The following is a 26,221-nucleotide window of genomic DNA, read 5'->3' as shown; positions in this document are numbered from 1 at the left end:
AAGTTAAAACCTGAAGTATCGGTTACTCCAAAGCAAGTCCAGGTCTTCAGATAACCGTTACACAGATATTCATTAGGATTTGTAATGCACGCATTAGCAGTAAGATCAAATTTCAGACTGAAAACATACAATTAAGTGATACAATGAAACCCTCTAAGGCTTAGATGTTTTCCGACCCAAGCTAGGCAGCTGAACTTTGATCATTGCCCTATTTTCTTTGAATAATATTTCAAGTGGGAAAGAGCAAAGAAGGAAACTAATCCCCCATGGTAAGAAAAAACTAATCCCTCCGACAACCTTTGTATGAATGGAAATATATTTCAAGGTATTTTCCCAACAGAAGATGCAGAGATGGGTTTTGCACTACTTGAATAATCAGGTTCAAAGTACTCCTTGAAGTGAATTGTTTCAATGAAAAAATTAATTACTCCTAAAACAAAGAAAAAGAAAACAAGAAAAGTGTTTTGAAAATAAATCCCCTTTGACAGAAGTAAAGCATGTGGTAAGAAGCATCCCTTGAGATGCATCTACACTTAGAAAATAAATCAGTTTAATAATGATTCCTTCTCTTTGGGGAACTCTGGGAATTGTAGTTCTGTGTCAAGGGCTAGGGAGCTCTAATAGAGAAATCTCAACATCTTCACCAAACTACATTTCCCAGGATTCTTTGGGTGAAAGCTACTGATGTGATATATAATATAAACAAAATAAATTTCTGAAGTTGGACGCCCTTTAGCTCTCATCATTTTATTGTGGCTTGCAACTTAATACAGGAATAAAAACTATTGGGAAGAATCGTTTTTTGAAATAAATTGGTATTCTTCCCCATCTCAACTTCAGGCAAGAAAATGTCATGGATTAGCTCTGCCTTGGTGCAAGAGAACACTGTCTTGTTTTGTGTTGTGTTGTGTTGTGTTGTGTTGTGTTTTTTATGCTCAGTCCCCACTTCCCTTTCTCATTTCAGAAAGGATCACAAAGTTGGGTGTACTGCAAATCTATCCCTACATATTTACATCTGGGTCACCCATTCCTTCCTCTCTGCATGGTGGCCACACCTAATCTTCAGACCCAGACTCAAGCTGCATGAAGGACATTAATCAATACTTAAACCCATCACCTGTAGATAACAATTGTTGTTTCTGCATTTTTTGACCAACATAAATTAATAAGAGAAGACAACTCTAATAGGATCTTACTTCCATGTAATAATAATAATAATAATAATAATAAATAACTTTTATTTATATCCCACCCTCCCTGACCGAAGTCGGGCTCAGGGAGGCTAACATAAAATATATAACATTGGCATAAGATCAAACAGTAATTAAATTACCTCCTAAAAACAGGTCAAAATCAAATTAAAGTCTAATTAGATGGCTTTCCGAAGGGTTAGGGTTGGGAGCAGTAAGTGCTCATCGGCCTAACGGTTTACGCTGATTTTATATTGGCCCGTGAGAATGCTGGGAGGCCTCTTTCATATTGGTTCTTATACAAAAAGAAAAGGGGAGTCAGGCTGAGCCCTGGCCAAAGGCCTGGTGGAACAACTCCGTCTTGCAGGCCCTGTGGAAAGATGTCAGATCCCACAGGGCCCTGATCTCTTGTGGCAGAGTGTTCCACCAGGCCGGGGCCAAAGCTGAAAAGGCCCTGGCCCTGGTCAAGGCCAGCCTAATCTCTCTGAGGCCCAGGATCTCCAAGGTGTTATTATTTGCAGACCGTAAAATCCTCTGTGGGGCGTACCAGGAGAGGCAGCCCGTAGATACGTATATCCTAGGCCATATATCCAAGCACACCTGGATTTGTAAGGCACTCACCTTTCTGTGATGGTTTCTCTGAGACCACTAGTGACGCCTTTGACCACAGTGCTAGCCTTTGGGGTCAGCACCACCTGAGATATAAAAAAGGAGCCCTTCTTCCTCTTCTCAATGATGGATGCCTGGAGAAACTGGATCAGTTTTTCAGGATCTGTTGTGTTGGCCCACGGAGCTGGCATCATCTGCCCTGGCCACAAGAAGGAAACCTCCAAAGCCACTGGACTGTGATAAAACACCAGCACTTGATAATCCTTCTCCCACAGATACTGGAGACAGACTTCGTGAGCAAATATAGCCGGGCACATTTTATTCCCAAAAGTGTCTTTGAGCATTTGGACCAGTTTTTCATGGTGGCACATTTGCATCCCGTAGAAGTGGTTGAAGTCCAAAAAGACCACTTCCTTGTGGTGGTCAGCAAGAAAGGCACTGATCTCCTCGAGGCCCTCATTGACTTTGGCACTGAACAAACCGTGAGCAAAGTAGAGTTCATTGTCGGGGTCTCTGGGCTTGGTGGAGATTCTAAGATCAAAATACCGTATGCCTGCTCCAAGCTGGCTTGTGAAGTTCATTGTCTGCGTTGCCAACCATTTCCTCATCAGCTTTTTAGCCACAGTTCCAAACACAGAGACAAAATTCTGGACGGTGTCAGGTTGTTCAGGTCCAACGGGTGAGGCTTCATCAATGTAGAAGCTAAATGAGTCATGAGAGCCTAAAAATAACACAAAACAACACGTTTGCATTTTTAAAAAAAGAGAGCAAGATTTAAAGACTGATACTCAGGGTTGCGTGAAAATATTCCAGAGCTCAAATTACAACACAAATCACTTATTTCCTCTCTAACTGTTTTAATATCAGTTATTTTAGCATTGGAAAGATGTTGCTAGTAGTATCCAAATGGGCTACCTGTGTAGCAAGAGAATCACAAAATATGTTCTTTTCAGAAGGCACCTGATTGCTTCACACTTGCCCTGGTGTTCTGATAGCATTAGTTTGCACCTTGCAGAGTCAATGAAAGGGATAGCTGTGTTTGTACTATGTTGAGTGTTTGGAGGTCAAAGCATATTGTTACCTGGGAGGGGGAAATGACTTAACTTTTCAGGCTCAGTCAGTGGTGTGCCGAGTCCCTGCCGAGCCGTGCTTCTGGCACAGAATATGACTCGGCACTGGCAATTGTTTGGTTTTCATTCTGCAAGTCCTCGATGTGTCTGAGTAGCAATTGTTAGTCTCGAAGGAAACACACCGTTAGTCTTGAAGGCTGACAATGAGGAATAATTCCAGCTGATATCAGGCCAAAATATATGACTCCAACACCTGTTTAAATTATATGAGAGAGGGCTTAGTCCTAACGCCTAAGCCTGACATCTGTGGCGGGGCCAGAGGTAAAAACAGGCAAAGCCACAAATGTACAGTGGTTAAGTACTTAATTCGTTCTGAAGGTCCGTACTTAACCTGAAACTGTTCTTAACCTGAGGCACCACTTTAGCTAATGGGGCCTCCTGCTGCTGCCGTGCCGCTGGAGCAAGATTTCTGTTCTCATCCTGAAGCAAAGTTCTTAACCTGAAGCACTATTTCTGGGTTAGCGGAGTCTGTAACCTAAAGCGAATGTAACCCAAGATACCACTGTAAATTTGCATTAGGCTAGTTTTGACACACACTCATACACCCTTCTCTATTCTCCATGAAGACAAGCCACTGAGATGTGTAGCCTGAGGAGAGTTATGAGGGCTGGATGGTGAGGCCATATTCAGTCCCTGGGTATAAGCTTCCCCAACCCTGACCCAAATGTGCACTCAATTTGGATCATCACCATCACTGTGTCCTTGCAGCAGCACAAACTGTAACATTGTGCAGACACTGTTCAAATGATGGGGCAACGTGCCAGATAGACAGAAGATGGCATGGGAATGGTTGCCATTATGGACTCATAGGATGAGAAACCTAGGATTATAAGAGCACCACTATGATGCAACTGGACCCTCCCAGATGACGATGAAACTGCACTATTCCTTTGGATTTGGATGGATGAATCAACTGACTTATTGGCAGGTCTATCACATTTCTATTCCACGCATCCTTGGAGGAGCAAAGGATATGTCAGTTTCCAGGGCAGGAGAAGAGTGCATAACATTCGAAAACCAATAGCTGTAAATGAAAGGGTGATTCTAAGAAGGCTTTGAGTGATAATATGAGAAGACCAGTAACATTATATAAAATGAAACTTCAAAAGACTACAGAACAGTGTGAGCATGGAGGCAACAAGTTTAGCTCATCATAAAGGACATCACGGGTTTTATCCAAGAGAGTCTTGGGACACTTCTGCCACCAGATTCCCTACAGCTCCCCCCAAAATTCAAGGATGGTGGCACCACCCAATACACAAGCATGCATATACATTGGGATCTTTTTTGTTTCAGGTACAAAATATTGCTGTTTAAAGGATGAAAAACATTATACCCCAGTGCCATAGAGGATGAATCTGACAGAGGATAGGGAGGTTTGTTACAGGAGATGGATAGCTTCAAATCTACCTGTCTCACAAGATACCCAGGGGAAGGCATCCCCCAGGAATGCATTTTCTTGCACAGCCTGAGCATGTAGCTCTTCCCTCTTCTAGAACTCTGAGCAACCCCTCAGAAAACCTGCCGGTGAAGCAGGAAATCCCAGAGGCAGCAGAAGGCTCCCTAGTCCCATCACAGTCCAAGCCTAAGTAATAAGGCACAGCCCCTATCAGCCCTGATAGGATTCTCGTTGGGAGTGGAGTTGCAAACAGCAGCCCTCTCTGGTTTGCTCCAGATAATTGCTGAAGTGGAATTCCAAGTTTGAGATGCCTGAGAGCCATGTTTCCTGCCAGAGTTGGAACCTTGCTCCCCAAATGTGCTGACCATGGTCCTGATCTCCAGCGACCTAGCCTAGGATCCAGCCCTAACCAAAAGCAGAGCAACAAAGGTTGAGGCTCTCTTGAGGAGCAGGCATGTGACAGCGCCAGCAACAAATAGGAAACATCTGCATGTTATCTGCATGGCAAAGAGCCCTAGAAAGACTCTCATCGTGCCACACTCTATTTGTAGCATCTTCTGTTCTCTGCACTCATACTACCCTGCAGGTCATTTATTGAAAGGGGATTAGACAAATTCATGGAGGACAACATTATCATTGCCTACTACTTATTGTGGGACGCGGGTGGCGCTGTGGGTTAAACCACAGAGCCTAGGACTTGCCGATCAGAAGGTCGGCGGTTCGAATCCCCGCGACGGGGTGAGCTCCCGTTGCTTGGTCCCTGCTCCTGCCAACCTAGCAGTTCAAAAGCACATTAAAGTGCAAGTAGATAAATAGGTACCACTCTGGCGGGAAGGTAAACGGCGTTTCTGTGTGCTGCTCTGGTTCGCCAGAAGTGGCTTAGTCATGCTGGCCACATGACCCGGAAGCTGTCTGCAGACAAACGCCGGCTCCCTTGGCCTATAGAGCGATATGAGCACCGCAACCCCAGAGTCGGTCACGGCTGGACCTAATGGTCAGGGGTCCCTTTACCTTTACCTTACTACTTATTACCAATGGGTAATAATGGCTATATATGACCTCTGGGATCAGAAGCATTATTCCTCTGAATTTTCAGTTGCTGGGAAATGCAGATGGGCATCCTGTATGGGGGCCTCCTATAGGCACGCTGGCTGACCATGGTGAGAACAGGATGATGGACTAAATAGGCCTTTGGGCTGATACAGCAGAGCTCTTTTTAAGTTCTCAGCTCTTTGCAGTGATGCTCCCAGTCCAATCCTTAAAAGGAATCTGAGTGGCTAAAGTGCTTTTCAAGAGAAAGGGTTGCATTCAACGCAGTGCTAAGCCTAAGGCTATCCTTGCACAACAGAATGTTCTCCCCACCCTGAAATCTATTCTGGGTGTTCTCCAAATCCTCCAAGGCAGATCTACAGGTGGCCTGGGGGGGGCATGCAGGGGGAGGAAGGGAGGGGAAATCTCATTGTTTTGCTGTTTTTGTTTTAATTACTTATTTGTGTTTTTATCTTGTATTTTTATGTCGTGAACCACCCCGAGATCTTCTGATGAAGGGAGGTATATAAACCTAATAGTAAATGGTAAATAAAATAAAAATTATGCTAGTGGCAGTCCCAGAACTATCTGGTTTTCTCACTGTGAGGGGAGGACCTATAACTTTGAACTCTTTGGAAGAAAACCAGTAAAGGGGAGAGGAAGATAAGATTCCGTGCAGAAAAATCCACCCCACCCAAGTCTCCTACCTTTAGAACATCTGTGTATCCTTTGAAGACTACAGACAGATGGGGAGATACAGAGCAAGGTGAGATCCTGAGCAATGGCTAGACATAGGAATGAAGCAGATTCCTATTTTCCTAATTCCACTTGCAGAAGAACTCTATTTTATCCAGACCTCAGAATGTTTTTGAGGGCTGATTCACTCACGAATGTTTGTCATATAATGACTGAAGCACTGAGTGGTGGATTTGCCATCATAAATCAAAATGCCACAGATATCACTTCACGTCACCTCAAATAGAGTGTCTTTTATTGGAGTTGGATTAGACATATTATGGTGAATCATCAAATGCTGGCTAGCTAAGAGCGTGCATGTATGAACCGGCACTCGCTCTTCGTGACAACAAATTTCACCAGTGTTTAAGCCGCCGTTGAAATAGTTCCTGCTAAAAATTTCTCTTTTTAAAAAATAAAATAAAAAAATACCAATCTTCGATGTTTCCTGCAAGCGTTCTCGCTCAGATCTTACTACAAATGCAACCATGTAAGCACGTAAAGTTAAATATATTTGTGCCTGGGTGGAAAATAATCTGGCAGACTTCACTATTCTCTGTTAATTATCTGATGATCTGAGATTTTCTTACACCCACAATCATTATGTTTTGCAAACCCAGGTCTGTTCATTCATGTGCAAATACTGTCTTCTGTCAATCTATTCTTGCCTTAGTCACTGAAAAGAGGTCCTCTGTTAGGAGAAATGTCTGTGTTGATTAAAAGTAAATAACTAGTTTCTGTGTTGAAACCAGGGATCTGGAAGTTGCTGCCCTCCAAATGTTCCTGGACTTGAATTGCCATCTGTCCTGGACAGAACAGGCAATGACCAGCAATGGTGACAGCTCCCCAACCCTGATCTAACCCAATCACTACATTATATGAGATGTTGCTTTCCATCATGAGCTGATTGTGGGGTTCTGTGCCCACACCTAGTAAAACGTGCTTTCTTCCCTGCAATCTCATGATGTTGTGTCCTCACGGCGATGCCAGGATGGACATGCATTTCTGAACTCCAGTGGGAGAGCTCACTTACTCTAAAGTAAGCCCCTTTCTGTTTTGCAGGTGCCGCTCAAAATGGCAGTCTTCGGTCCGCAAAGACTTCCCCTTTGAAGTTTAAAGCAATCCCTGCTTCTCTGCAAAATTAATGAATGAATCGTTTCCACCATCGCCTTGAAAAGGTTTGCAACCCAATTGTCTGCATTTCCACTCAGATGTGAAATCCTGCTGCATTTAGTGGGTACAGAGTTAGAGCCTACAAAAACCTACCACCCCCCCCCGAAAAACCCATGTTAAGGGGCAGGAGTTAGGCAGAGACCACTCTCCCCCACTCCTTTAGAAGTTCAGCCTCAATCCCAGCTGCACTTCCACAAGATGGGGCAGCAGTGCCACTCTGGCCCATGGGCATAGCCAACGGGGGATGGGTGGGGGCAGTGGCCCCCTCTAGATCAAGGAAAACAATAGAAATACTTAACTAACTGACCAATCACATCGGTTCTTCCCCCTCCAGACACAAAAGTCCTCCCCTCCCCACAACAAAGTCCTCCCCCCCAAAAAAATCCTGGCTACACCCATGCTCTGGCCTAGAGGTTGTCCTAATGTCATCCTCTGGCTCAGAGGACTAAATTTCAGGTGCTTCAGTGAGATCAGAGGGCAGGACTCAACAAATGAGTCCTCTCAGTGGAAGCCATGTGCAATGACTTCCGCTTGTGCAACAGCCTTTTCCCCTCTGTTTGCTCCCTCCTGAAGCCCCCCCCCCAAATGGAGGGAGGAGTGGGGGGAACAATCTGTCTGGTAAGCTCAAACGCTTGCACTGTGCATGCTACTGAATTCCTTTCCGGGTCTGCTCTGCTCCATCTGAGTAAAGACGGCTGGAAGGACCTGGTCTCCTTTTATTGAGGAGGAATCTTTCAGTGCAGGTGAACACAGGACAATCGCTGCTCCTATAAAGGGCTCGGTCTAAGCCTGGCTGCTGCTGATGTTGCTGAAGCAACATCTACCTGCTGTTCTTTGCTAGTACAGTCATACCTCGGGTTAAGTACTTAATTCATTCCGGAGGTCAGTTCTTAACCTGAAACTGTGCTTAACCTGAAGCACCACTTTAGCTAATGGGGGCCTCCTGCTGCTGCCGCGCCGCTGGAGCCCGATTTCTGTTCTTATTCTGAAGCAAAGTTCTTAACCTGAAGCACTATTTCTGGGTTAGCAGAGTGTGTAACCTGAAGCGTGTGTAACCTGAAGCGTATGTAACCCGAGGTACCACTGTAGTCAGGCTGAGCTCTCTGCTCCCTGCAGAGCAAGCTGTTCTCATCTTGGCATGAACTGGGTTGAAGTTCCCTTCCACAACTAGTACCATCAGGGTGTAAGGAACCAGTACCTGGGCCACGGGACTTTCTTGTTCAAGCTTGAGGAGGTGCAACTAAAGTTGTTTTATTGCAATATCAAAATATACAATGGCATTGCTTTTGGCGGGGCCGGGCGGGGAGAGATACCATTGGCACACGCTTCAATTTTTCCCCTTCCCACCTCTTGTGAGCACTTAGGAAGGATATATTACATCGGAGACCTTTTTGTGATGCAAATGGTATTTCTATTAAAGAAGCCATCAGTCAAATGAAAGCCCTGGTTTAAATAAATCTATTTACCCAGCGTAAAATGTTTGCATTGTATCATCAAAACAAAAATAAATCAGTGATTAATAGCTAATTCTTTCTCCCAAGTCACATATATAAAGGCAGAGAGATCCATTGCCAGGCAGTTAATCTGCTCAGGGTTGCCCATATTGACTGCACAGCTTTTAAAAACTCATTCTTCAAGTACAGGAAGCCAGCTTTTTTGCTTTTTTAAAAAAGAACTCTTTCCAGGATAAATTAGTCTGCAACGACTATGCAAAGATAAAGATATTTGGAAACCAATATTCAGCACAAAGGCAGATGTTAAGATATTGGGTGTGTTGTGCTATGATCATGAACAAAGCTGGAGTTGGGTGCTAATGGATGGAGCTAATTTTTTTTCTCTCTCTTTCATAATCTAATACTTGAACACAGAGGGAGGAAATGAAACCAAGTGGCAGAAGATTTGGGACAGGCAAAATAACTTATTTGCACAACACACAATTTATGGAGTCCACCGGCACTTGCCTCGTATACTGAACTGTGTTCCTCAAAGGCTGAGTACCCAACGTGTTCCCCTCCAAATGTTGCTGGACTCCAAATCCCATCAGCCCCAGTCAGCATGGCTCATTGTCAAGGATGATGGGAGTTATGGTCCAGCAACATCTGGCTATCCTGTGTTGGCTATTCCTGCTCAAAGGTATCATTTGGACTGCAATGCAATCCCCGTCACCCATCTTCATGTGGACCATTCTGGCTGAAACACACATCACTCTCTGAGTTTTATCTTCCATTTTCACCACTTGACTCAACCTGGTACCCCTATCTAGATTTGTTCCTGTTCCCTTCCTCCATATTGCTTCCTGCCTTGGATGAGTTTACTTGCTTCTAAACTGTGGGGTTTTGTTTTGTTTTGTTTTGTTTTAGCTGATGATTCTGTAACTTGACCTTCATGACCTTCTGCCTGGTTTGGACTACATTACCCAAATCCATTGGGCCTTCTGTGATCTTTACTGCCTCTTGGGATTGCTTCCATTGACCGTTCTTCATGCTTCTAGCCCTGTGAAACTGAGTCAGATCCCCAAAAACGTGACTGCCAGCAGATCCTCCCATCAAGCACGCAGCACCCCAGAGCCAAAACAGCCACAAAAATAAGCAAGTGAGCCCTTAACTTACAGCACAAATTATTAATCAACTTGAGCTTCAGTGGACTAACCTGCCAACTAAATGGTCTAGCAGCTCTTGTGAGAAAAGTGAATAGGATTCCATACAAAGAAGGAGATCCACACACAATTTAATCAATGACCAGCATGCTCAGGTGACACATGTCTAAAGTAGCCTACATTGCTGGCCAAAACCTGGGGGGTTGATTTCCACCCCCACCTGCAATTTCCTCCATAAAGCAGAATTCCACGAGCACTTTCACGCTACTGAGCATGAGAGACAGCATCTTTTCTACGCAACGACGTCCCCATCATCATTTGTGTTCGGAATAATCCTGGCACGTCTCCTGATAAAAGCAATTTAAGAAAGAGAATCGCTTGTATTAGAAAAGAAGAAGATGAAATTTCCAGACGGTCCCTGTTAAAGGTCTTTGTATCACACAGCATTAAGTGAGTGAGGGCAACACTTTCTAGTAAAAGGAAGTTGAAATCAAAGTGTTCCCTCTCAGCCCTGAGCAGTCTCTTGATTGATGTTATCTGTAACAACAACAATACTTAATAGATTTTTATAATGGGGAGAAACCTTTCTTTGAAGTACAGCGCTTCACAGTACTAACACGATTGCTGGACGAAAAAAGAAAAGAAAAAGCAGTCTTCATGCCAATTACCGGAGCTCATCAGCGAAAGAAACCTTCTGGATCACTGGCTTATTTTTCCACTATAATTTTCCCCCAGTACAATCCGTACAGTCCTTCCTCGGTGCAAGGCGGACTTGGATGTATATTTTTAGACTCCCTGAAGACTTTTTCAATGTTACTTTCACCCGCTGCTTGTGTAATAGGTTTTATTAAGACTGTAAAAAAAAAAAAAAAAAATCAGAATCTATGCTGGAGTTTCACATTCTGCCCTTTAAAAAAACAACCACCAGAAACCTACCAGCCCTAGCATTAGGCAGTTTGCTGCCACTGCCTCAGGCTGCAGATTCCAGTGAGGGGCAGTGATGCTTCTCCTGGGAGGGGGGGCATACCCTTCTGTTGGAAGACAGAGCTGTCCATGCTATATGGCGTCTTCTGCACCCCCATAACTACCTTTACAGACTGCCATTAGTACGAAAGCTATGGCCATTCCTGCTGCAGGAAAGTTTGACCACAGTAATTTATGCATCGATTCCTGCAAGCTTCCCTTCCGCTTGATCTGTAAGCTGCAGTTGGGTGCGGGATGCTGCCCAATTTAGAACCCCACTCTGTACCCACTCAGCCACCCAGTCCCCAGTCCTAACACCAAGGACCACTGGCAGAGACCCCTACCCGACTCTGCTCTATATACTATATGTTTGTTTACTCTGCAATAACCTGTCCCTGCAATAACCTGTCCCCCATGGATTTAAAAGCTGGCAGAGGCTGCTTGTTCTTTTGCCTAAAGATACCCGGGGCGGGGGTGGGCGGACCTGAATTTGCCTTCAGTGTGTTCTCTATGCTTCAAAATATACCTCAGCAGCTGCAGTGTGTGACATATCAAGCTGGGCACTGCACGGTGCCTTATAATGTTCATGCCCAGGCAAAGACATCGGAGATTGTTAGAGCCCACAACACCATTAGAGGTATTATCTGTTAAAAAGAAAAACACAGAAGGCAAATGGGTCAGATATCAGCAATTAGTAAAAGAAGATCAAGGCCAATTAAGGTTAAGATCTTATGAAGAACTTGGCCAGTATTGCAACACATGGCTACAATATGGAGAGGCGTTGAGCCATGCTTGCTCTTGCATTTCAACAAAAGAGAGCTCCTGTGAGTGCTTTTGCTTGGCTGGAAGGTACTGTTGAACTGTGTTGGTACCTCTTCCTGGGCAATGGAGAGATGAGAAAGTGGGTTGTGTGTAGAAGATAATGGCTTTTGCATGGAAGGAAGGTAGCCAACTTTACATCTGTTGCTCCACCACTTTTGCTTCTGGTTTTGCTGACTTTTGCCTCTGCCCTGCCCACCTCTGGCATGCAGCTCTCGGGAGGTTGCATACAAGGAAAAATGGCCCCCTCAGACTGAAAAAGGCTCCCCACCCCTAACCTGTTGCATGGGATAGCCCAGTTTAGGAGCTATGTAAAGGGACAGAGCAGACTAAGACTCCGGGCTGCAAATTGTCTCTTGCTCCAACTCGTGATACACCCCTTGGAGTGTGTTTGCAGCATCTGCATGCTAACAAATATATGCTGGTACAGACATAAATCTCCCCCCACAACGAGTGCATCAAAAAAATTTCTAAACAGTTCTTACAAAATATGAGTTACGGCTAATTAGCGCGTGCCAGTAGCACAATTAGCAAAATGGCTTGTTGCCAGAAAGGAAGGGAAGAGAGACTTTGTAGGCATTTTAATTCCTTATGCAACAAAAATGGGAGCCACAAAGATGAGAGTTTCTAAAAACCAGAACAAGCAGCATAACAGCATTTAAATCCCAGCCGGAGGGATGATGATGACAATGACTGCAAAAAGACTGAAAATGCAAAGGTCTTCACCAGGTGCCAAAAAGATGTTTATGTAGGTATCAGGTCCTTTGTTGTTGCTGCTGTTTTAGTCATTTAGTCATGTCCGACTCTTCGTGACCCCATGGACCAGAGCACGCCAGGCACTCCTGTCTCCAATTTCATCTCTTTAAGTGGGGAACCTAAAAAGGATCTCTGGTGGTAATAATCTGAAGGCCCAGGCAGGTATATACGAGAGGATACCTGGCCCAAACCGGTGTAGACAATGAGTTCTTGAGTTGTCAGAGTGAGCCTTCTGAAGGTCTCCCTCTCACATGCAGATGTGCAAGGCTGCTGTGTTATGAAGGACCAGTTTATATCTTTAGGATAATTAAAGGTATAATTACTGCAGTGTACTAATTCAGGCTGACCATAAAGAAGGCTGATCGCCAAAGAATTGATGCTTTTGAATTATGGTGCAGGAGGAGACTCTTGAGAGTCCCATAGACCACAAGGAGATCAAAAGAAGACCACAAGAAGAAGGGGATGACAGAGGACGAGATGGTTGGCCAGTGTTCTCGAAGCTACAGACATGAGTTTGACCAAACTGCGGGAGGCAGTGGAAGACAGGAGGGCCTGGCGTGCTCTGATCCATGGGGTCACGAAGAGTCGGACATGACTAAGCGACAAAACAACAACTACTACTTCAGACTACAAGGTGGGGGGACTGCTTGAATGTTTGAATGTTCAGCATGCATGCACACCCCACACACTTCCCTATACGTTGAAGTAAGACATGTAGGAGAAGTCTAGGCTGAATCACCCTGACATGCTGAGTTTCTACATGCAAGTAATTGCTTCCCAGCTAACAACTACTTACAGTATTAATTTGCTTCTCAAATCTATTGTGGTTTTAGGAAACAGGTAAAAGACACACCTCTTCCACAGCAGGCTTTGGAATGAGGGGACAGCGATTAAATGGTTTGACACTGCGGCTTTTGATATGAGTTATACAGAAATAATAGTTTTAAAGTTCTTGTGTTGCATGGTTATTACGTTGCAAAGCGCCCTGTGCACCAAATAAAGCATACAATCTAATACAGCATCAAAACATACCTACAGCGTCAAATAGTATGATACAGCTAAAGCTTGATCTCAGCATGCCTACTTGCATCATTGGCAAGGTAAAGGTAAAGAGACCCCTGACCGTGACCGTTAGGTCCAGTTGTGGCCGACCCTGGGGATGCGGCACTCATCTCGCTTTATTGGCCGAGGGAGCCGGCATACAGCTTCCGGGTCATGTGGCCAGCATGACTAAGCCGCTTCTGGCGAACCAGAGCAGCGCATGGAAACACCGTTTACCTTCCCACCGGAGTGGTGCCTATTTATCTACTTGCAGTTTGACGTGCTTTCGAACTGCTAGGTTGGCAGGAGCAGGGACAGAGCAACGAGAGCTCACCCCGTTGCAGGGATTTGAACCGCCGACCTTCTGATCGGCAAGTCCTAGGCTCTGTGGTTTAACCCACAGTGCCACCTGTGTCCCTTATCATTGGCAAAGGCAGAAGCAAATTAAGCAAGGCTTCCTGAGACTTTTCTCAGCTAAGCAATGTAAGGAGTGTGCTCTCCAGCTTTCCAGTATAAAGTATTGCCCAATTTTCAGAGTATTCAAAATAAAATGGCAATAACAGTTATGCCCCAAACATGCATATATTGTATTGATTCATTTATTTTGTACACAGAATTCAACTTGCTGTTTCTTGGGGTGTGTGGTTTGTTTTGTTTTCTTTTTTTTAAAAAGCATTTCCATTTTACAGCATTTCCAATTTTCAGCTTTAGTGCCAAAACATAAACAAATATATTTGCCCAAAGCGCCTATCTATGGTGCATATGATCACTGTAATTATCTAAGTGCAATGTTCTGCTCTAATATAGACTGTTTACACATCTTCCTTACATCAGTTGGGGAAAATAGCAGAATTTCTGCATAATTTAGACAGCATAATGTAGATTGCATAATTTAGACCCAATTTGCATAATGTATTATATATGTGCATATGTGTGTGTACACACAGCATAATCAAACTATCTTCCGTTTCGCTAGTGCAGAAGTTTGCCAGTTCTACCTCCCAGCTTAGTTGCTATGCAGACCAGCAAGCGTGTGGCGCCGGGAAGTGGGGGGCGACCTACAGACTGGGGAGCGGGGCACAATACAGTACTTAAAATTGCCTTTCTGTGCGTCATAAAAATGATGCTTAGAATAATTACTATAATAGGCATGCTGAAACGCTGTTAAGCCAAGCAGTTCTCTGCAGAACATGCTGTTTTGATTGATGTGTCGGCTAGAATGCAAACTTTACTTAGCAATCTCTTATCTGCTGAATCAAAGTACTTAATCAATGGGGTTGGATGAAATGGGGTTCTCTCTCTCTCTCTCCTGCTTGATGCCGAACCAAAAGGAAGCCATGCTCTTGCACACAAGGCCGGGTGAGTCCAAAACAGATGTTTTGAAATCCAGAGCTTTCAAAAGTGGGTGGATCTTCCTGCAATGGGCAAATATAGCAAGGCAGTTATGGCAGGATGAGAGAGGCGCTGGGAGGTAAATAAAGAACCTCAGAGTAAGCTAACGAGATCAAGCTGTAGATATCATCACTCCAGCTAGAAAACTTTGCACAAAGGCATACAGAAAATATCAGAAGCCCAATAAATTAGATCTAATTAAGAAGGTATGCAACCAGTTAAATATGGTTAAAATAACAGCTATATTTGAAGAGGAAGGGAGGCTTAAAGAAAGCACGAATAAGAGGAACCTGGTAACTTCTTATATCTCTTTTCAGAGTTGGGAAATCCAGGCTAGGGAATGGATAATATGTAATGATGAAGACATGAAATTAATGTTTTTAAGGAAAAGTCAAAAGCTTTAAACAAAACGAAGAATAAATCAAATGCCAGTCAAGGTATCTGCCACAAAGATGTAGTATCTTCACAGTCCACAGCACACAGGATTTTCTTATCTATATTCACAATACCCAAAAGGAATGGGTGCCATTAGCCTCATGGCAAGCTGCATGTATCTGTGAGCAAAACTACACATTACTTTTTTAAAGGGGCACTGCATTGTTTAGCATGGCAGCAATGGCACTTTGGAACTCCCAGCTTATTGATGCCAAGCAGACACCTTAACTGTATTCTTTTCGACACCTGCTGAAGGCATTCTCATTTAGACAAGCCTACTCAAAAGAGACACGGGTGGCACTGTGTTCTAAACCACAGAGCCTAGGGCTTGCCGATCAGAAGGTTGGCGGTTCGAATCCCCGCAACAGGGTGAGCTCCCGTTGCTCGGTCCCTGGTCCTGCCAACCTAGCAGTTCAAAAGCACGTCAAAGTGCAAGTAGATAAATAGGTACCACTCCGGTGGGAAGATAAACGGCGTTTCCATGTGCTGCTCTGGTTCGCCAGAAGCTGCTTAGTTATGCTGGCCACATGACCCGGAAGCTGTACGCCAGCTCCCTCGGCCAATAAAGCCAGATGAGCGCTGCAACCCCAGAGTCGGCCACGACTGGACCTAACGGTCAAGGGTCCCTTTACCTTTACCTTACTCAAAGGTTTATAAAGTTTCTGTGAGTTTTAATTGGTTTTAGCCTGTCCTATCATGGTTTTAACTTTCTGTTACTTTCTGTATGTTTTAAAATTACGGCAGTTTTATTCCATCTTCCCAACATTTCTCAAACAGCTGGTTTTGTTTTATCTGTTACACAATGCAAAAGCCGCTTCTCAATGCTGTAGATCAAAGCATACCCTGTGGATGTGAGCTTAATCTGTAATGTCGTAAAAGATTTTCCAAGCCTGCTTTGATGCCATAGGGATCACTGCATACAGAACATAACACTGATACTTGTATTTGTCCTGAAAGACAATTCTCAGTGTTTGGTAATTATTAATTTTTAAATTTAATAGTGTTTGTATTTTTGTAAGCGACTTCTGGAAGTCTAGCAGGATATAACGGAAGCCTAGTGCTCATTTCTGTGTTATTTGCTGCCGGAAAAACTTCTGCTTGTGTTCCCATTAAATCACAAAACCATGGCAGTTTTGTCCCAGTGGTTTTCATGATCACGCCACTACTACTCTCATGACAAAATTTGGGGTAGCATCCTTGGCTGGCCAAACCTCCCTTTCCCAACAAAGCTGCTCTCTCTACTTGTGCTGTTACAAATAACTTCTAACTCTGAAATTCAAAGAAATCCATAGGTCTGTTCTACTGTGCCTTCTGCAGACAATGATGTTGGGTGTATGTGTCATGCACTGCATAATGGAGTGTATCTTCATGAGGGTAAAAAAAAAACTATTTCCAAATACTGAGATCTATTTATATCAATTCCCGGAGTTTGCCTTGTTAAAATGGCTTGCCAACTATACCTACATTTGTGCTGATTAGCTCAAGGCCAGAAATCAGAACAGGCAACGCATCTCAAAAGCCTTTGGGCATAATCTGCTACTTTGTGCAGGAAAACTTCCCACTAGATGAGCTTTCCCCATGCTGGAAACTTTAACCTAGTCAGGGCTGATGGGAGTTGTAGTCCAATACATTGGGAGGTCGTCAGCTTGCAGAAGGCTGAGCTAGATGGTGTCCATTGCCTGTCTTTGTCCTGGCAAGATTTCCTGAATCACTACCTGATTTGTCAGCAAACCCCTGTGCAGTGCAATCCTTGATACGTCTAATAATGCGCCGTGAGAATGGAGAGCAGGGGCAGACTTGGAAGTTGCCCACTGTCAGGCTTTGGGGGATCAGATCCCTCCCCTGGTGGCAGTAAATAAGCAGATCAAGCAAAGGGAGCATTCTTACCAGTTAGTTTCTTTAATAATCACAGCGGGAAACAAAGGAATGCATATCTCTCTAGAAATGGCGTTGCTCCCATTAAAGGTTTACCCCCTCCATCCCCATTAATGTACATCGGGTAATCTGAGCTTGTTGCTGCTGTGCTCTCTGTTCTATCACTGTCAAAGCCCGTCTAGTCTTAGGCGAAGGGGGGTCAGGAATGCTGTCCAAGGACACTGAATCTGCCAGCTGTCTCTCTCCTGTGTTTCCTCTTCTAGCTGTTCCTCACCCAGTATTTCCCAGCTTTTCCCTTCTGGACTATGCCCCTCTGCAAACCACTGCTCTAAATCAATACTGTCCTCCTGCCCTTAGGAAGGTTGAGGAAAAGGGGGGCGGCTCCCACCAATTCTCCTCAGTCCAGCGCTTGACACCCACCAATACTTTCCAAATCCTCCACTTGACGTCATCGTCTGCTGTTGGGACACATGAACCTCCAGGGGCAGAGGGAGGCAGGCAGCAATGTGAGAGCTTGCCCCTGTGTTGCCATCTCCACCCAAATAACATGTGTAGATGGTTAGACATTTTGAAAAGTTATTATTGCATTTTGAGTTGACTTGTAAGACACCTTAGAGGGATTTCAGTCCTTCAAGGTGAGATACACATGATTTCAAAAATAAATAAGCAAGTAGACTGCTAGACTGATGCAATGCTGAGAGAAGGGAAGGAGGGGATTGTCTGATGGCAACCAAGAACTTAGCTCTGCTTCCAGCTGGATCTCAATTCCCCTCTCCCATCTCACCATGCATTTATAAAATGTGCTAATGAAGAGAATGTGTTAATCAAGGTAAATCAAGGATAGGCAAGAGGGGTTTTCTGGTGGCAGCAGAAAACAATGATCAAGATAAATCATGGAGGAAGGGGTTTTTTTCCTGGCGGCAACTAAGAACTTATCTCCACTCCCAGCTGTATTGAGATAACTTTGCGCACATTTATAAAATGTGCTAATGAAGAAAATGACGGATTTATCTATGCTGTGTTAAGCTAAATTGTGGATGGGGGGGGAGGGGTTTTCTGGTGGTTCCAGAAGCTGTGTTTAAATCTCTCCGTTTTAAACTCTTTTTAATTATAGTATGTGTAAGTCGCCTTGAGACAGTGGTTTAGAAGGGCAATTAATAAATTAAGCGTAGAAATAATAATTATAACAATACCCTTGTAAAATGTGCTAATGAAGAACACGAACAATTCACCTGCCCTATGTTAATCAAGCTGAAACTAAATGCACATGAAAATGCTTTTGGCTTTGCATTTGATATTCATGCTAACAGCAAGTCAGTCTCGGAAGGCAAATAAGTATCCCGGAGACAATTCTAGGCACATTTTTTCAAGTTTGCCAAGTGCTGGCTTCCAGGTGATGGCCCTTGTTAGGGTTTGCTTGCCTTTTCCGTGTTATTTTTGGGTTTCCTCCTTCACACAAACATATACCCTTTTGGATGTACACACACAGAGGCAGACAGAGATTTAAGACAGTAAAAATAAACTTGCTGAGTTTATTCTCCAGTGACTCATAGCAAAGAGCAAAGGTAGAATAGAATAAAAAATTGTAGAGTTCAAAGGGATCCCGAGGGTCATCTAGTCCAACCCCCAGCAATGCAAGAATCTTTTACCCAGCATGGGGCTGGAACACACAACCCTGAGATTATGAGTATCATACTCTACTGACTGTCAGGGAGCGTGCTGAGGAGCGCTGCACTGAGGAGGAATGGTGGGAGCCACCCCCTCCTCCTGATCCTGAATCTTCCCAGGAGCAGGAGGACAGTATAGATTTGGAACAGTGGTTTGCAGAGGGACATAGTTCAGAAGGCAGAAGCTGGGAAATACTGGATGGGGAACAGCTAGGAGAAGAAACACTGAAGGAGAGAGAGTTAACAGATTCACAGTTGTTGGGCAGCATTCCTCCACTGCCCTCCCCAAGGTCAAGAAGAGCTCAGAAAGTCTCGGAGCAGAAAACGCACAGGGTACAAGCTCAGATTACAAGACGTAGGAGTGACGTAGATTAATAGGGACGGAGGGGGTGTAAGCCTTAATTGGAAGCAACGCCATTCTACCAGAAAAGAATGGCAAATTACGCTGTTGGAATATGCTGAAAAGGCAAGGCTCAGGAACCAGGAGGACAAAAACTTAAAGAAAGAATGGGAAAGATTTATAATTCATTTAGGAGACCACTGTAAATAAATGAAAACATTAGCAGGATTCTAATAGCACTTGTAATGTAACAAAGACTATGGACAATTTGGAGAGATACAAAATATGGATGTTGAAATATTATGCAGTTGAAAATTTTGACAATAGGACCCAGGGAGGGGGTGGTGGGAAGTCTGGAGAAATCTCTGAACATGAACATGTATTTGGTATTGTTATAACTTTACACTTGTAAAATCAAATAAAAATTATTTCCCCAAAAAATATGGTTTTGCTTATTAATCAAGCACAACCTAAGCCTTTACGTCTAGGACACATGACACGTCCTTTCAGCACTAAACCCTGGCTTTTGTCCTTCTCACTCTCTAAGAACTGGAGGAGGGGCCCCACCCATTCGTCATCTGGTCCATAGCCCTCTCTCTTGCTTTCTTAATAGCCGCTTTGTTCTCTGAATACTTTCTGAATCCAGGAACTAAGTGTCTGGCACCCAGTTTAACACCCCAAACCTTGATTAAACTCTAAAACTTACTAGAGGCAAGAATTTAGAGGAGTCTGGCACCCAAAAACTCATAAAACTATACTTAAAATACTGGCTTTCACCTGTCTATTTATACCCATTTCTCTGTGTTTATACAAACTTACATAAAGTTAATAATTCACCAACAGATGGCTAATCAGTTAAAAGGATTTCATCAGTTGACAGCCCTAATAGAAAAACTGTACTGCTGAATCTTTTCAACACAGGTGTTCAATTCTTAATGATATTTTTTTAATTGCCTGTAACATGTAGAAAGCTCAGTATGTGCATTTTATTCTTTGCAAAACAAATCTAAATTATCCTGCTTTTAATTGCCCTTTAATTGTTCTTAAGTAACATTTGCACCGCAGCCTTAGAAATCGTCCGGCTTTCAGTTCTGCGTTGCATACTGCATTGTGCTTTTATGATATGTAAGCCACTTTGTGTGGGCAGTGCTCAGAATGGCAGACTATAAATGAATTTATAATAACAATAATTATAGCCAAAGCATACTAAAATCACAAGCCCTCTGCCATTGTAATCTCAGGTCCTCAGACTCCCATCGCGCAAAAATGTCCCAAACCTTCTGCAAAATGGCTGGATTAGAAAAGTTTCTCTGTAGAGCTCTGGTAGTTCTATTTAAATAGCCAGGATGAATTAATGTAGGCTGGGATGGGAGGAAGCCACTATGCACCTTCTACTGAATGTCTGCTTTGGAAAGCTGGGTTACAAGTCAAAAGGAGGGGGTCCAATGTGTGTATATTAATATGCAGATGTGCTCAGACTTCTGTCCTGGAGTAAATTTGTGGGTCAGGAAATTAATAATAATAATAATAATAAATTCTTCAGATACCCAAGATTCTTCAGGTATCTGAAGAAGTGTGCATGCACACAAAAGCTTATACCAAGAACAAACTTAGTTGAGTTCTAAGGTGCTACTGGACAATTTTTAAATTTTTTAAATATATTTCTACTGCGTCAGACCAACACAGCTACCTACCTAAAGGTAAATTAAGTTATTTTGGAGTAGGACAATGTTTGTTTCATCTTTACATTCATTCCTGCCCCCTTCGCTCCAACAGGAGGGCTGGACTTTCAGTTTTCATTTTAAAAATAAGTAAATCAATCGCGCATATATAATGAAAGTTAGAAAGCAAACTGTGGAAGGAATGTTCCAAGGTTTATTAGGCAGGCATGGGGCCACTACTGCTGCTCTACTGCTGCTCAGGATGTTTGGTCCCTAAATCACTGTTGCTAAGCAATCAGAAAGAAGGAATGTGAGCACTGTTGGGGACACTGATAAAGTACAGGGTGTTCTACTCACGTTCAAACACACACGGAACACACTATTACACTGAACGTGCAAAGATCCTCTCATCACTCACCCTGGGTATGACTTCTGAATAGGGTTATTGTTGTAAGCAACCAACAAGACCAGTTCCCTATGGATCCTGTCCATCTTTGTTTCACCCTTGCTTTCTAGGGGGACAGTGGACATGATTTTCACCGCTCGACAGCTTCAGGAAAAATGGAGAGCAAAACCAACCCCTGTATATGGCGTTTATTGAAAAGGCTTTCGACACTGTAAATCGTAATGCCCTGTGGACTGTCCTTCTGAAAATTGGCTGCCCAGATAATTTGTAAACACCTCCATGATAATATGACAGCAACAATTGCAGATAACAATGGCTCTCAAAGTGAACCATTCACACTGGGATCTGGTGTTAAACAAGGTTGTGTTATTGCCCCAACTCTATTAATTATTTTCATTGCCATGATCCTACACTTTGTCGAAGGGAAACTCCCCACCAGAGTTGAAATCACATCTCAAACAGAAGGAAAGCTCTTCAATCTGAGCAGGCTGAAAGCAAAGAGTAAGGTTACCGTAACTTCCGTCATAGAGCTTCAGTATGCTGATGACAACGTAGTGTGCGCACGCTCAGAGGATGACTTCCAAACCATCCTAAATATCTTTGCAGAAGCTTACGAAAAGCTTGACCTATCAATCAACATTCAAAAAACCAAAGTGCTGCACCAACAAGTACAAAATAACCCCACTGCAGCGCCACAAATCCAACTCAATGGTGTAACGTTGGAAAATGTCAATCACTTCTCCTACCTAGGCAGTTATCTTTCCAGAAGGGCCAACATTGATGCCGAAATCCAGCATCGCCTGAGCTCTGTGAGTGTGGCTTTCTCCCGATTGAAGTGCAGTGTTTGAGGACTGGGACATTCACAGGGAAACCAAAATGCTTGTTTACAGAGCTATTGTACTACCAACCTTACTGTGTGCTTGTGAAACATGGACCACTTATGAAGACCATCTCCAACTCCTTGAAAGATTCAATCAACGTTGTCTCCAAAAAATGTTACACATCACTTGGGAAGACAGGCGAACTAATATCAGTGTACTGGAAGAAGCAAAGATCACCAGTGTTGAAGCAATGATTCTTCAACATCAACTTCGTTGGACTGGTCATGTTGTGCAGATGCCTGATGATAGTCTTCCAAAGCAACTATTCTATTCCGAACTTAAAAATGGAAAGGGTAATGCTGGTGGTCAACAAAAGAGGTTTAAAGACTGTCTCAAGGCAAATCTTAAAAAAAAAAGTAGTATAAACACTAACAACTGGGAAACACTGGCCTGCGAGTGCTCCAGTTGGAGAACAGCCTTCAGCAAAGGTGTCGTGGGCTTTGAAGACACTCAAACTCAGGACGCAAGGGAGAAACATGCTAAGAGGAAGGCATGCTTGGCAAATCCACACCGTGATCAACTCCCATCCAGAAACCAATGTCCCCACTGTGGAAGGACATGTGGATCCAGAATTGGCCTCCACAGTCACTTACGGACTCATTGTTAAAGCCCTGTTTATGGAAGACAATCTTACTCGGCTACGAGTGATCATCAAAAAGAGAGAGAGTAATATTTTATATCCAGGATGTATCAGAGTCTCTATTGCTTACACTATATCTGTATCTAGCTAGCTAGTTGGGTATGTTATGTGCCATCAAAAATTGTTAGCTCCCCCCCCCCCCCCCCCACTTTCTGAAACCCAAAGAAGAAAATACTGGAACAAACTGTGTTCAGCAAAGATACCAAGCATCTGTTAGGTCAAAACCACCTAGTTTCCTGCTGTGGAATCTTTAAAGGAATGAGAGATGAAAGGGACTTCAGAGTCCAGTGCTTTGCTTGTACCACAAGTCCCAGAAAACTGTAGCATGTGGCCAAGAAGATGCACTGGGATACAGCCAACTTATTTTAAGCTACTTTGAAACCTTTATGCTTATTCTTAGCAATTGTCTGAAAACGTTACCTTAAATGTTCGTACAACTTATTCCTTCTTTTTTCAAAAAAATATACTGCGGAGAATTTATATTTTAAAAATGCCTGGTGCCCTTGAGCTAATATTGGACTACAGCTCTCACCTTCCTTTATCATTGGACATGCTGGCTGGGACTGATGGGAACTGTGATCCAAAACACTTGGAAGGCACCAGCGTCATGATGGTTGATCTGCAAAGTGAATGGGGGCCAAACCCAGGCACATTTAATGCCGCAAGAACATTAAAGGTAAAGAGACCCCTGACCATTAGGTCCAGTCATGGCCGACTCTGGGGTTGTGCGCTCATCTCGCTTTATTGGTCGAGGGAGCCGGCGTACAGCTTCCGGGTCATGTGGCCAGCATGACTAAGCCACTTCTGGCAAACCAGAGCAGCGCACGGAAACACCGTTTACCTTCCTGCCGGAGCAGTACCTATTTATCTACTTGCACTCTGACGTGCTTTCAAACTGCTAGGTTGGCAGGAGCAGGGACCGAACAACGGGAGCTCACCCCGTCGCAGGGATTCAAACCGCCGACCTTCTGATCAGCAAGCCCTAGGCTCTGTGGTTTAACCCACAGTGCCACCCACGTCCCTGCAAGAACATTTGGTGCACATTATTTTTTATTATTATTATTCACACCTCCCATTTCAAACAGCTCCTCCCAACCCTGCAATAAAGAACTGCATTTCTAGATTACCTTTGGTGTTCCTTCCATCTCTACAATTCTACGGTTCTATTTTAGTTTTGCACCAGGACCTGGAATGTTTGAAACTTTGCCATTTAATTTATTCCCAGCACAGCATGTAGGAAACATGATGGCTTCAGCTTAATCTGTTTGGGGTTTTTCCTTGCTTTAATTAGATGGCAGTGTCTCTTCCCCACCCACCCCAAGTTTTTAGGTTCCTGCTTTCTTTTATTCACCAACCTGACTGCAGAACAATATGACACTGCAGGTGTCTGCTGAAATATTCTGCTTGTTTATCTGTTTTCACAGTTTTATTTTGCTTTTGTTGGGAGGCTAATAAGGAGAGCAATTAAAACATGGCTTTCTGCACGGCCCTCTCCCCTTGCTTTTGTGCCTTTTCCACATTATCAGACTGCTCCATCCACTGCCGTGGCACAGGAAAATGGCGGGTGCCACGACAGTAAGCAGCAGGCAGCTCCTGAAGCAAGCCAGAGCCAAGTGCGTTAACAGGCTGGGCCCGGGCTGCTGAGGCTGCTGCTGCCATGTTTACTGGGGACAGATTTGCAAATCTGGGGACATCCCAGGGACGGAATTTGTCCGGGGACCGATTTGAAAATCGGGGAACTGTCCCCGGGAACCGGGGACGTCTGGTAACCCTACACTGAAAGCCTTATTGTCCATGAATTTGTTCCCTTCTAAAGCCATCCAAGTTGATGGCCATCACTTCATTTCCTCTTGCGGGAGCAAGTTTAATAGTTTAATTATGTGCTGTGTGAATAAGTATTTTCTTTTATCTGTCCTGAAGCTTCTTCCAACATTCAGTTTCACCGGATAGTCACAAGTTCTAGTGCTTTGGGAGCAGGGCAAAAACTTTTCTCCAGCAACTTTCTCCATGCCATGCATAATGTCACCTCTTACCTTTAAGCTAAAAAGTCCCAATAGCTGCAAAAGTGACCCTTTTCTGAAGCTTTTCCAATTTTATAGTCTCCTTTTTGAGTGGAGAGGACCAGAGGTGTATTCCAGGCATGGTCACATATTTCCATCATGGCATTATGATATCAGCGGGGGGAGAACCATGAGCACTTTCAAAGAAAGGTGGGGAACAAATGAACACATAAAACAAATCAACACATAAAATTCAGTGTGGAAGGGGGCATAGTCCAAGCAGAACAGAGTCATGTGTCTGGAAGCTGAAAAGTCAGGTGGCACATCAGAGATAAACTATTGCACCAGAGCAGCTTTTGTAGGAAATGGCTTGTTTTATTGACTGTTCAAAGTGGTCTGACCACAGCAGTCTGTTTATACTGCAGCTGTGTGCTGAAACATTCACCTGGTAGCTATAGGCACCAGGGAATTCCATCCAATTGAGAGCACTGAATTCTATGCTGGGGAATTGAACGGGCTGGAGGAGGAAAGCTGGAGCATTTTGTTTCTCTTCTGCTTCCAGCGTAGCTCATTTAGTGTGAGGTTGGAGAACCTCCAGACTAATTTGGCCCTGCATAGGTCTCAATTTGACTCATAAGGCCATATTCCCCAAACCACAGCTGCTTCCCCTACAGCTAATCTGGTGTAGACCTGGTCTTTTCCTCAGAGCAGACTAGTAATACTCCATTGACTGGGATGGAGTGGGGGTGGGGCTCAGTGTGAGTCACTTGTCATGGATAGACCATTCCCTGGTGAGGTTTAGGCTAAATGTAGCTACTCAACTCCGCAGGAGAGACTCAATGAGTTGGTGCACTCTCAAAGACTGATGGAATCTGAGGGATTCCTGAGTGTTCTGGGGGATTTTCAGGCTGGCGCACTTATCAAGACTCTTGTCTGAATGTGGAATGTGCTTCTTGAGAGACAAAGCGGCCTTTTCCATAACCACTGGTTCAAACAACCTAGCTTTTCTTTTGCTTTTTTAAAAAGATCTGTCCCTGCTTTCCCTTTTTCTTTTGCATTAGCAGATGAACTTTCACTCTGCCATACAATGCGCTCTCTTCACTCTTCTTATGAAGCTAGATTATTGTGCTCATGGAGTGCCAAATAATAGAAATCACAGAGTTCTTACACACAAAAAACACGCCATCCTGTGTACATAAATGTCAAACTTTCATCACAATGCATAATGCTTTTCAAGATCTGCAAGGCACAGGGAGTATACTAGGGACAGCATGTCTGTGCAGGCAGGATGAATAGCAGGAACATTAATGCATGTGGAGTGGTAATGGCTTGGGTGGGGCTTACCCCCTTTTTATTTTCCACAAAGGCGGGGGGGGGGTGAGGGTTACCATACAAAACCAGAGAGAGATGGGGGAGGATGGTAATGCGATCCCACCCATTAACGACTCCCTGCTAAGCACCAGCATAGCAGTACACACTTTCAA

At 43.9% G+C, this 26,221-nt stretch overlaps 1 protein-coding gene across 1 annotated transcript in view; it reads right to left on the bottom strand.

Moving 5' to 3' along the window:
- The window catches only part of PLCXD3 (phosphatidylinositol specific phospholipase C X domain containing 3), a 74,324-nt gene that overhangs the window by 19,926 nt on the left and 28,177 nt on the right, over positions 1-26,221 (bottom strand). The window contains exon 2 of the mRNA XM_083403166.1: positions 1,812-2,520. Within this exon, the coding sequence (XP_083259292.1) occupies positions 1,812-2,520 (709 nt within the window). The remainder of the gene's footprint in view (positions 1-1,811; positions 2,521-26,221) is intronic.

This window comes from Podarcis tiliguerta (genome assembly GCF_965153285.1).
Source record: "Podarcis tiliguerta genome assembly, chromosome: 11".
NCBI lineage: Eukaryota > Metazoa > Chordata > Lepidosauria > Squamata > Lacertidae > Podarcis > Podarcis tiliguerta.
The sequence above is the reverse complement of the archived record's forward strand: the minus strand, read 5'-3'. Positions and strand labels throughout refer to the sequence as shown.